This window comes from Xenopus laevis, chromosome 6S (assembly GCF_017654675.1).
Source record: "Xenopus laevis strain J_2021 chromosome 6S, Xenopus_laevis_v10.1, whole genome shotgun sequence".
Classification (NCBI taxonomy): domain Eukaryota; kingdom Metazoa; phylum Chordata; class Amphibia; order Anura; family Pipidae; genus Xenopus; species Xenopus laevis.
Window position 1 is genome coordinate 102,723,174 of NC_054382.1, and position 12,292 is coordinate 102,735,465.

A 12,292-nucleotide genomic window follows, 5' to 3' on the forward strand; every position below is an offset into this window, starting at 1 on the left:
ATATATATATATATATATATATATATATATATATATATATATATATATATATATATATATATATATATATATATATATATATATATATATATAATATATATATTATATATAAATTTTTTTTTTCATTACCTGCGATATCTTTGCTTTTTTAGTACTTTTTATTATCCCTCCCATTGTAATCATTTGAGTAAATATCCATAGATTAGATGTAAGGCAAAATCTTAAGGCAAAATATTGTTGTTCCACTGATGACTCATTTTGCTTTCTGTGCAATTATTTTGATGTTATGATTATTTATGGGGTTCGTCTTGTATTGTTTCAGTTCAATCTGGCACTAAAATATTTGCGTCTGATTTCCATAAACCAAATCTGTAGCTAGCGTTAAACTGCTCCAGCATAGTTTTGGTTCCCCTTTGTCTTGCTCAGGCTCATGGGTGCTAGTTGCTTCTGTATTTGATAAACCGCAAAGTCGGCACAATGAAATCTATAAAGCAATAATGTTGGGAGTAGTAGTTGTGTGGGTTGAGTGCCATTACTTTCCTGCATTCCTAACAATGGAAGCAAAGTCTCTATGAATATTTTCCCAGTCACACTGTTAAATTTAGATAGTGTTCCATGACATTGTTGCCAAGAGTTGCAAAATGCAGGAAGAGAAAGCACAATGAAAGTGGACGGTACCCTTTTGTTAAGCACCCTCCTCCTTTTTTTTTAACCTTTACTTTTTGCTGATTAATCACTTTGAGGCAGACTTGGCAAAATGGCCTGGAACTCACTGGGTTAAGGTCCAGAATGTTCATCTATAAAGTACTGTGCTCCAGAGGAAAGTTTCCTAGAGAAGTTATGAATTCAGCTACTTGTTCCCAATGCGCACCTCAGAAGCACTAACCCGCAACCATTAAGGTTTGGAAAGAAAAATAGGATTATGGATTAGAATCATAGTGACAAATTTCAAACATTGCTGGCATTCCTGAATATGTTTTTTGTATGAATTTTTTTTTTTAAAGTGTAATTTATTCATCATATTCGGACTGTAGTTTTAGAAGGAACTTTTTTCCGTTTGCTCTATGAAACCTGGCTCTTTTACCCGCTGTACTTAAGGGGAGAGTTTTTGAGAGGTGCCGGTAGTCCTGAAGGTTAATTTAGACTCTGCTGGAGAAATGAAACTGAATTAGGGAACCTTTATAGCCTACTGGCCTGCATTTTGAACATTAGGGGAACCCTTATAGAGTTAACTCACTGGCTAGTCCTGTCGGAACAGCCGGTACAGTTTAGATAGGAAGCTGTGACGTCATTATTATTATCCATGGCACATTAGACTAAGTGGAGAACCCAGTGTGTTCACTTCCTGTTGTCAAGGCTCATTCCCTGGGCTTTGTAGAAATAAACATACCTCAGTACAAATCAGTAGAATTGGCTAAACTATATCCTTTTGACTTGTTGGAAGGAGATTTTAATGTTAATCCCTGTGTGCCCAGTACTCTGTATTTCACAGCTCCACTTGCACTGCTAGCTGCACCACCTTGTGTTGAGTTGCACCCTGATACACCCTGTGTATGTGTGTATGATATTGCATAAGAGAATCCTGAACTTTCATCTAGAGTCCTGCAGCGGGTCGGGTACCAGCGGTTTGCCCGCAAAAACCCGCGGGTAGAAGTTCTGGGTGCGGATATATATGCAGGTTGGCAGTTATGCGGGTTTGCAGGTAGGGCCGCACTTCCTGGTTCTTGATGGTCAGCGGGTCTGGGTTGCAGATAAGGTACTCGCGGGTCGCGTTGTGTAGCAGGTCCAAGCGGGTAAGAATGCGGGTACGGGTTGCGGGTACGGGTCAGATACAGGTTCCAAAAAATGGACCCGCACAGGACTCTATTTCATCATCAGAATAGCTGGAATAAGATCTCCTGCACTGAACAGCCAGAAAAAGATACAATATTTCTAACTTACTGGCTTTTGCCAGAGAGCCCAGTATATGTGCCAGGTGCAAATTTTGTAACAATTTAAGATAAGCAAAGAAGCAATTGTAACCATTTAAGATAAGCAGGACTCTTGAGGAAACTGTCACTTGCAGTTTGAAGGGCAATTCACTTCATTGGCAAAGCTGTAAGAACATAAAAACCACAGAAATGTGTTCAAACTTTCATAACATGCCACATTTTGTAAAATGAACATGGTAATTAGGGGTGTGGCCACGAAATTTTACAGCTCCACTTGCACTGCTAGCTGCACCACCTTGTGTTGCACCCCAATACACGTGTGTGTGTATCAGATGATATTGCATTAGAGAATCCAGAACTTTCATCAGAACCTCTGGAATAAGATCTCCTGCACTGAACAGCCTGAAAAAGATACAAAGTTTCTAACTTAATTGGCTTTTGACAGAGAGCCCAGAATATGTGCCAGGTGCAAATTGTTCATTTTGTAACAATTTAAGATGAGCAAAGAAACAATTGTGCAATTTAAGATAAGCAGGTCTCTTGGGGAAACTGACTTGCAGTTTAAAGGGCAATTCTCTTCATTAGCAAAACTGTAAGAACATAAAAAACACAGAAATGTGTTCAAACTTTCATAACATGCCAAATTTTGTAAAATGAACATAACTATAGGGTTTTGCCACTAAATGGGCATCGCCAAAAATGTCACCACAACAAATCTTTTTGTCCAAAATGTTGAGAGCTATGAATCATATCAGATTAGAGAATCCAGAGCTTTCATCATCAGAACCTCTGCAATCAGATGCTATCACATTAGGGAATCCAGAACTTTCATCATCAGACCCTCTGGAATAGCTGCTTTTGCATGATTTATCTACAGTAGAATTATTGGATAACATGTCCACTGCAAAACAAAGGAGGGGAATATTTGTGTCAAACAAATTGTAGTCCTTTTTTTTTTTTTTTTTTTTTTTTTTTTTTAAAAGGATGACTTTCCACTGTTTTGGTAAATGGACTTAGATTCTGCTAACCATAGTGAAATACAGACCTTAATGCTGCTGCTTGCTTATCTGATTACACTCCTTAGGGGGATAGGGTTGAGGACATGCTGTTGGTAACCAGAGCATTTTCAGAGCTTTAGTTTAGCAGATGGGATGCTTGACTATATCCGTACATCTGTCTGCCTGCTGTGGCAGCTGATTCTGTTGCTGCATATTGTTCTTTTGTTCTGTGACACCCAATGCAACTGAATACTTACCATGAAACTGAATTTTATTTAAAAAAAAAAAACCCCCAATAGTTAGGGTACTAAACAGTGTTCCCTGCTATACTAACCTGATGTCTTCACTCTGTTTCTGTATTTTTTATTTTTCAGATGCATGTATATTTTAATCATCTTCTCTCTCGCTTTCTTTCTTTATTTGTTTATTTATATGGCTTCCTCTGTTATGTTTCCTTCAGGTACAGCTATCAGACTGCCTAAAGCTGCATAGTCCGACAGAATTAAGAAAATATGGAATGACATGACAGCGATTAGCTAAGGATTAAAAGCTTTGAGGACAAACGCCTCAGTGAGGTGAAGCACAATCTTGCACTTGTGACTCCAGAGAGAGGCACGCAAAGAATTAAAAATGGCAGACCCTGGCATGATGAGTTTATTTGGAGAGGATGGGAACCTGTTTAGTGAAGGATTAGAAGGTCTAGGTGAATGTGGTTACCCAGAAAATCCCGTAAATTCCATGGCACAGCAAATGCCTATGGACCAAGGATTTGGTGCACTGCAGTCACCGCTCCACCACAGTACAAGCAATCAGAACCAGTCTAAGCTGACACATTTTGATCACTATAACCAATATGAACCACAAAAAATGCACATGATAGACCAGCCGAACAGAATGATGGCAAACACTTCTGGAAATGGTATTGCCTCTCCACATTCACAGTATCACAACACACCTGTTCCTCAAGTCCCCCATGGAGGTGGCCAAATGGGCGTGTACCCTGGTATGCAGAATGACCGACATGGCCCATCTTTTGTGGACAATGGCTCTATGTGGGGACCTAGGGCTGTGCAGGTGCCGGAGCAGATAAGACCATCTTACCAGCAGCAGTCACAACAGCAGCCACCAGCACCTTCCGGACCACAAGGTTCACCTCACCATCAACATGTTCAACAGATGGGAAATTACATGGTGCGAGGAGATTTTTCAATGCAACAACATGGTCCACTACAGTCACAAAGGATGAATCAGTTTTCACAAGGGCAAGAGGGTCTTAATCAGGGAAATCCTTTCCTTGGTGCTGCAGGACCAGGTCATTTGTCACATGTGCCCCAGCAAAATCCTAACATGGGATCTTCTCTACGTCATACAGTACAACAATTTCATCATCATTCCCCCACTACTCACCATGGAGAATCTGTTGCTCATAGTCCTAGATTTTCACCTAATCCTTCTCAGCAGAGTTCAGTGAGGCCACAGTCCCTTAATTTTAATTCTCGTAACCAGACTGTACCTTCACCCACATTAAACAACTCAGGGCAGTATTCCCGCTATCCTTATAGTAACCTTAATCAGGGATTAGTTAATAATACAGGGATGAATCAGAATTTAGGCCTTACAAACAACACTCCAATGACTCCATCTGTACCTAGATACCCAAATACTGTGGGGTTTCCATCAAATAATAGTCAAGGACTGATGCACCAGCAACCTATTCATCCTAGTGGCTCACTTAACCAAATGAACCCACAAACTATGCATCCTTCACAGCCTCAGGGAACCTATGCTTCTCCACCTCCCATGTCACCACTGAAAGCAATGAGTAATCCAGCAGGTACCCCTCCACCACAAGTTCGACCTGGGAGTGCTGGGATACCTATGGATGTTGGAAGTTACCCAAATATGCCCCATCCTCCTCCAACTCACCAGCCCCCTGGCAGCATGGCTATGGGCCAAAGGAATATCGGCCCTAGAAACATTCAGCAGAGTCAGGCCTTCATGGGTATGTCCTCAGCACCAAGGGAGATGGGTGGGCACATGAGACCAAATGGCTGTCCTGGAGTTAGCCATGCAGATCCACAGGCAATACAAGAAAGGATGATGTCTGGTCAGCAGCATCCTGGTCATCAATCTTTTCAACAGCAAATGGCAAACTGTCAGCCTCATCCAGCTATGCACCATCAGTCTTCACCTCCGTCACATTCTCATCACCAACCATGGACTTCGCTTCATCAGTCACCTCAGAACACCCCTCAGAAAGTGCCTGTCCATCAGGTAAGTGTTTTGAAACCTCTGTGCTGAAAGGAGAATGGCCCGCAGAGAATTTGCTGCTATATTTTGTCTTCATTTTACTGTGGCATTTGCACAAGGCAGGCTTGTGAACTTCCTGCTGAGTGCGGATTATTCTGATTTTACTTTTCCCCCTTCTTAGTGTACACCAAGCCATATGCATCAACAGGATATTATGCAATATTGTTTAATGTAAAACAACTGCTGATTTGTGTGTTAATGCAGGTGAAACAGAAATCATTGCAGCGTCCTTCATTAGTTGCCAGTGAGGACAGTGACCCTTCATGTTGCTGCATCTTAAAAGCATGGTACTTTAAAAATAGCCAAAAGTGTTGCAGTCAATACTTTGAGAAGACATATATAATATACCGTACCCAACTTGAAATAGGCGTTGCAAACCTCTCCCTTCTGTTAGCTGAATTTAGGGGCCCCTCCATCTTTGTTACAAGTTGTCTTAGAAGATAAATGCATTTCAGATATCTGTTTATCCATAGGTGGTTGCAATTTTCAGCTGCCCTCTATGAAGATAAAGGGCAGCCAGCAACCGTTGAAACGTCGATCTGCAATTTGTTTTATAGTTTTTTAGCACAATAACTTTTGAGATACAAACCTTACAGAAGAGAAAACCAGAAAGGTTCTGACATATGTTGAAGTAATGCAGTACATCTGTTTTTGGACAAATGTTGATACTTTAAATTGACCCTCCTCTTATTTCAATGGGAATCGCCAGTAAGCACCCATGCACTTCATAATTGGGAGAAGCTGTTTGTTTAGGATAGTAGCCATATTAGCTTGGTGTGACATCACTTCCTGCCCGAGTCTCTTCCCTGCTCACTCTTGGCTCGGATTACAGCAGGGAGGGGATGAGGGTGGGGGGGGAAAGGGAGGGAGAGAGGAGCAAACTGAGCATGCTCAAGCCCTAGCCCTGGAGGTTTATGCTGAAAACAGGAAGTCTGATACAGAAGCAGATGTGTACCCAATAGAAGGAAAGATATGTTGTGTTTCTTTTGACAGAGCAGCATTACTGGTGTATTTATATAGACCTTTCTGATAAAGATTACTTAAATTTAGCCTTTCCTTCAATAGGGCAGTAACCAGTCTCTGCAAACAAAACCCAGTACTGATTCATTTTAACAATTCCGTACAGTCAGCAAGTCTCCACCCTCATGGTTTTTCTGTTTTGACTGCCAAGGGCACTTGTTTAAAGAGAAAAAAAAATTACAGGTTTGTTCTTATGCATTTTCCAACACAGAGCCACTGAGGCAGTTGTCCGTTTTAATTTGTCTTGTTGACTCATGTTTTAATGGGAGAAAGGAAAAAAAAAAAACTACTACAATAGTAGTCAATCTTTGAGCAGTAAGTTATATTCATTAAAACATGTAACAACTGAAATTATTTTATCAACTTTCTGGTTCTTGCCAGCAACTGTGAGTGGGGATAAAAGTAAATAAAGTGATGATCTAGGATCCTGCGGTTCACTCCCTCTGCCGGTGCCCAATATCCGCTCTCCCTCGGATGTACCAACCAGAAAATATAAACACAGATGAGGACCAGAGCTAAAAAACAGCTTGAGGGTAGAGAAAAGTAACAGATTTACTAATATTCTCAACTTTGGTTTGATTGGTGCTAAGGTGACTATACACTCTGTAGAGGGGGGAGTTTTTACTCCTTCATCTTTATGGTTCACCTTTTCAACCAAACAGTGCAGGCATATATCCAAGCGGTGTCAGAGGGGTTTACAGGTGGGTACTTACAAACGTTTAAAATCTATACAGGCCTTCAGATATAGTGTTGTTTTTCACAATAGGGTCCGTTCGTTCCCTCTTGGATCCCAGTGATTCTGCTATGTTACCAGCCCAGAGACCCAAAGCATAATACTTTGGGGATAAAAGTAGTTAAAGGGGTGGTTCACCTTTGAGAACTTTTAGTATGATGTAGAGCATGATATACGGAGAACATTTGCAATCGGTTTTATTTTTTTATTATTTGTGGTTTTTGTTATATAGCTTTTTATTCAGTAGTTCTTCAATTTGCATTTTAAGCAATCTGGTTGCCAGGGTTAAATTACCCTAGCAACCATGCATTAATCTGAATAAGACACTGGAATATAAATAGTTGAGGGCCTGAATAGAAAGATAAGTTATAAAAATTAGCAAATACGATACACGTGTAGCCTTACAGGGCATTCGCTTTTTAGAAGGGGTCAGCGACGCCCATTTGAAAGCTGCAAAGAGTCAGAAGAAAAAGGCAAATTATAAACCTATAAATAATCAAAACCAATTCAAACGTTGCTTAGAATTGGGCATTCTATAACATACTAAAAGTTACCTTAAAGGCAAACCACCCCTTTAAGCAGAAGTGCAGAATCTGATTATCTGAAAATCCAAAACATTTTAATGCAGGATGTTTATACAGAGCTCCACTGATTACTGTAATAGCCAGAATCCATATTGAGCACCCGTTTTTATTTGTGTTGAAAAGCTAGTTGTATATAGCTCCACACAAATGTGTCCATTAGATTATAGTGCCAATTATAGTGAACAACAAATGTGCCATCTTTAACTAAATAAACGAATAACTAAATAGGACAGGGGTTGGAATTCTCTATGGAAGGTTTTGAGAATATTTTGACCTCACTTGGGGGTTAAATTCAACTTTAATGTGCCAGTTACTGAAATGGCAGGAGCTAAAATGTAAATTAATGTAGAAGTGGTTTGGCCGTGACCTACAAAGGAATATTTAGATAGCTTCTGCTGAAAGCTAACTTTTTTTTATATTTTCCTTCAGGAGGGAGCTAAAAATGCCCATAATTTTTTTTTTTTTTTTTTCTTAAACACAAGTTACCAGTTTGTGAGTCCTCAGTGTTTTCATTGATGAGGCTGATGTTGGATGGGGTCAATTGGGAGCACACAAATCCAACAAATTTCCCTCTGTTAGGTCCGCTCAGGTGTAAGGAAATTGCTGTTGGGCGTATCCAAACAGGCACAAGATGGCTACTGTGATGGTGTGGGAACCATTTCTATTGATTCCTCAGAAGAACAATGGAATGACTTGTTTTGAAAGAGCTGGAAATGTGCTCACATTTAGACGACATAAATTTGTATTTAAAGTGTGTGCCAATGCCTGTTTTTATTTCCAAGGTCGTGGTTATCTTTACGCCCTGGTATAGTTTGTGGTTACTTGACAGTGACAAGACTGCTTCTATCGTGCTTCCTTCCACAGTAATATGGTGTGTGTGTTATTAAAATATTATTTTTTCTAGGCATATTTCACCCACCCCGTTGTCCTGGAATCTCAGCCACACTTTACCACTTTCTGATCATTTGTAGCATTCTCCCATTCTTGGGTACTAGTCAACTTTTGACCCTCTTGCTGTTGCTGAACTACACTAGTTAAGAAATAATTACCATGTTGTGATGGTTTGAGCAACACTTTTAAATATCCCTGTTGCCTGAGAGAATATGGGGGTGGTGCAGGTCATGCTTGGTAAGAATTTAGAATTATGTGATTGGGAGTGGGAACAGCTTCATGCACTTAGACACATGGGTGACAGGATGCCCCATTATAAGTCTGTCTGTGCTATATACATCTCATTGAGCCTAATTGGGATGTCATCGTGATTTCCCAAAGGCTCACCTGCCCGCCCTCCTGAATACTTGTATGGTAAAACTTACATAGTTACATAGTTAAATCGGGTTGAAAAAAGACAAAGTCCACCAAGTCCAACCCCTCCAAATGAAAATCCAGCATCCATACACACACCCCTCCCTACTTTTACACAAATTCTTTATACCCATATCTTTACTAACTATAGAGTTTAGTATCACAATAGCCTTTGATATTCTGTCTGTCCAAAAATCATCCAAGGCTTTTTGAACAGCCATCATAACATCACCCAGCAGTGCATTCCACAACCTCACTGTCCTGACTGTGAAGAACCCCCTATGTTGCTTCAAATGAACGTTCTTTTCTTCTAGTCTGAAGGGGTGGCCTCTGGTACAGTGATCCTCTTTATGGGTATAAAGGTCCCCTGCTATTTGTCTATAATGTTCTGTGATGTACTTGTAAAGTGTAATCATGTACCCACGCAATTGGGATTGTACTGTGATCGCTTTGGCTTTCCGAAATTGCCCGAAGTGTCCTCGTGAGGCAACTTCGGAAATCGAAGCGCTCCGAGTGCCATCCCGCTGGCGATTTACATTCTAGCTGGTGGGATGGCATTTAGGGGAGATTAGTCGCCCTATGAAAAGGCGATTTGTTGCTGGGCTACTAATCTCCCCCAGTAGCCTTTACTGCCACCGCCCTTAAAGGAGAAGGAAAGCTACCAAAGCAGTTTGTCAATAGATTAGCCACAATAATGCAAGCTATAACACTATATTTATTCTACAGAATGCTTTACCATACTGGAGTAAACGGCTCTAGAAGCTCTCTGTTTGTTTAGGATAGCAGCACCCATATTAGCTTGGCTTGACCACTTCCTGCCTGAGTCTCTCCCTGCTCACTCATAGCTCTGGGCTCAGATTACAGGAAGGAGGGAGAGAGGCGCAAACTGAGCATGCTCAAGCCCTAGCCCTGGAGGTTTACGCTGAAAGCAGGAAGTCTAATACAGAAGCCCATGTGTACACAATAGAAGGAAATAAATGCAGTGTTTATTTTGTCAAAGGACTCCGAGCAGCAATACTTAGTGGTTTGCTGGTGTATTTTTATGGACCTTTCTAAAAAGCTTACTTAATTTTAGCCTTTCCTTCTCCTTTAATAGCATGTAAGCTACACCTCTCAAAATGTACTTTTCACAATATGATAGTAAATCAGAATCTAGGAAACACTCTCTGCACAGAGCACAGCTTCTGGAATGGAGCACTGGCTTGTCTGAAGGGTTCCTCTCCCTGGAGGTTTTGGTTTCTTTGGTATACCAGAAAAGTGTTCTTACTTACATATCCACTGTGTATGCTAGCACAACAGGTACTCTGTCTGGGGACCCTAAGAAGATTTTACCAGAGGAGCCTAGTTATTTCATTAGTCAGGACAAGAAATTGCCTTGTATTGCATAGATAGATAGATAGATATATTGCATAGACTAGGCAATGGTATATATCCCAGTCTGTATCCCACTCACTTTATATTAAGTATAAGCAATATGGCTGACCCCACTTGTAGGTACACATGCATATAATAGTATGTTCTGTAAACTAAGCAGCCCATATCCTCATACTATTTTAAGGAATATCAAAGCACCTTATATGGGCAGCTGTGGATATATGGAACGTGGGTAGAGCAGATGCTTATCACCAACCTATTTTCAGTCCTGTTGAATAATAAGGTAAAACATGTGGAATCCACCCATTTGTGACCTCGCTCATTCCTCCCATCCTGTAAATTATTTGCAGACACCTTCTTTGTTATGCTTTTATAACATTCGCAATCTAGTGACCCATGCTTGGGACACCTCGCATTCTGAAAAAACAGAGCAGATCTCATGCTGCCTTTTTTTTTCTTCCCCCACCCCCTTACCCTTTTTATTAAATTGCTGACCAGTCCCTTTCCTATCAACATGTAATATTGTGCTTAAAATTGGTCATTAACTCAAGAATCTTTTCTGCACCATCACAAGGATGCACCCCCCCCCCTTCTCGTAGAAAAGTAGATTTGTGCCCTTGAGCTGTAAGTCCTTCTCCGGATGAGTCTTCCATCTCAGGTACTATCAGTTGACCGAGTGAGAGTAATTGGTGCCATTCATTATCTGTTCTCCAGGGCGGTTAAAGCCAGTTCTTTCTGTATTAACATAACAATGAGAGTCAACAACTGCATTCTCATTTGGTGGGTGCTGCAGCCACCTGACCTGTTACTGAAGGTTAATGCAAAGGGGAAGCTGATTTATTTATATAGCTAGATTGCTAGATAAAGAGAGAGAGATTAATAGATAGATCTAGATGAATCTATACATAGATAGATCTAGATGAATCGATGCATAGATAGATCTGAATCGATGCATAGATAGATCTAGATGAATCGATGCATAGATAGATCTAGATGAATCGATGCATAGATAGATCTAGATGAATCGATACATAGATAGATATAGATGAATCGATACATAGATAGATCTAGATGAATCGATACATAGATAGATCTAGATGAATCGATACATAGATAGATCTAGATGAATCGATACATAGATATAAATCAGCTGAACAGACGGCAATGTGAACGTTGTGAAATTAGGTACATTTGCTAATTATAGTATGAAATTACAAGTTTCTTTGGTGTATACTGGCCAAAATAAGAGTATTGCTATTGTCCTTTAGAGTTGCTGCCATTGTCCTGCCAACCAGTAAATTACTGGCTGGTTCAGTAAAAATTAGATTGGTGCCAATGTTAACAGGGAAGTGAGCTAACAGGTAGGAAGGTGGCAATGTTAATAAGACCTCTGTTCCATATGATAAGATTTAAAGTGCAAGCAACTTAATTCCATTAAAGCACGGTTTTAGTTTGGTGCCAAGCCTTGAGGACACCGGTAGATCTCAAAGCTTTTAATCTACAAATCCCAGCACCCCACTGCAGCCTATTGTCTGATGTTTCAAGTTGTAGACAGACACTTTTCCCAGAGTAGAAGTCGTCACAGAAGGCTGGGTTTTTCAGACACTCTTATAGAGAACTACAGACACGGATTCACTTCCTGAAGCACCATAATATCACCAGTTGTGACAAAGCAGAGAAACGGAACTGTACGTGCCCAAAATAGAAAGCCAAGCTACGATCCCATCAGAGGAACCGGCCACTAACTTTTCTTTGTTGTCCACATATTCCAGCGTTAAGGATCATTTTCTCCTCCCAGTTTATTTCCTATAGTAACACCTGCATTTTAAAAATTATTTGGTATAACTGAATAACCAGATAGCCTCTACATTTGGAATCTAAGTTTTTCTGTGCACAGCCAAGAGGATAAAGAGAAAATAATGGCATGCTCATAACCCTTTAATAGAATTATATAGAATCATCTTCCAAACACTTTTTTAGTTGTTTTCCGATTGTTCACTGAAAATAAACTCTTTTCAGTTGCTTTCCAACTTTTAT

General features: G+C 40.3%; 1 protein-coding gene across 4 annotated transcripts in view; it reads left to right on the plus strand.

Moving 5' to 3' along the window:
* Positions 1 to 12,292, plus strand: part of chd7.S (chromodomain helicase DNA binding protein 7 S homeolog) — a 108,536-nt gene that overhangs the window by 21,192 nt on the left and 75,052 nt on the right. For all 4 annotated transcript variants that reach the window (XM_018223754.2, XM_018223750.2, XM_018223752.2 and 1 more), the window contains exon 2: positions 3,390 to 5,203. In XM_018223754.2, the coding sequence (XP_018079243.1) occupies positions 3,560 to 5,203 (1,644 nt within the window). In that variant the 5' untranslated portion in view covers positions 3,390 to 3,559. The remainder of the gene's footprint in view (positions 1 to 3,389; positions 5,204 to 12,292) is intronic.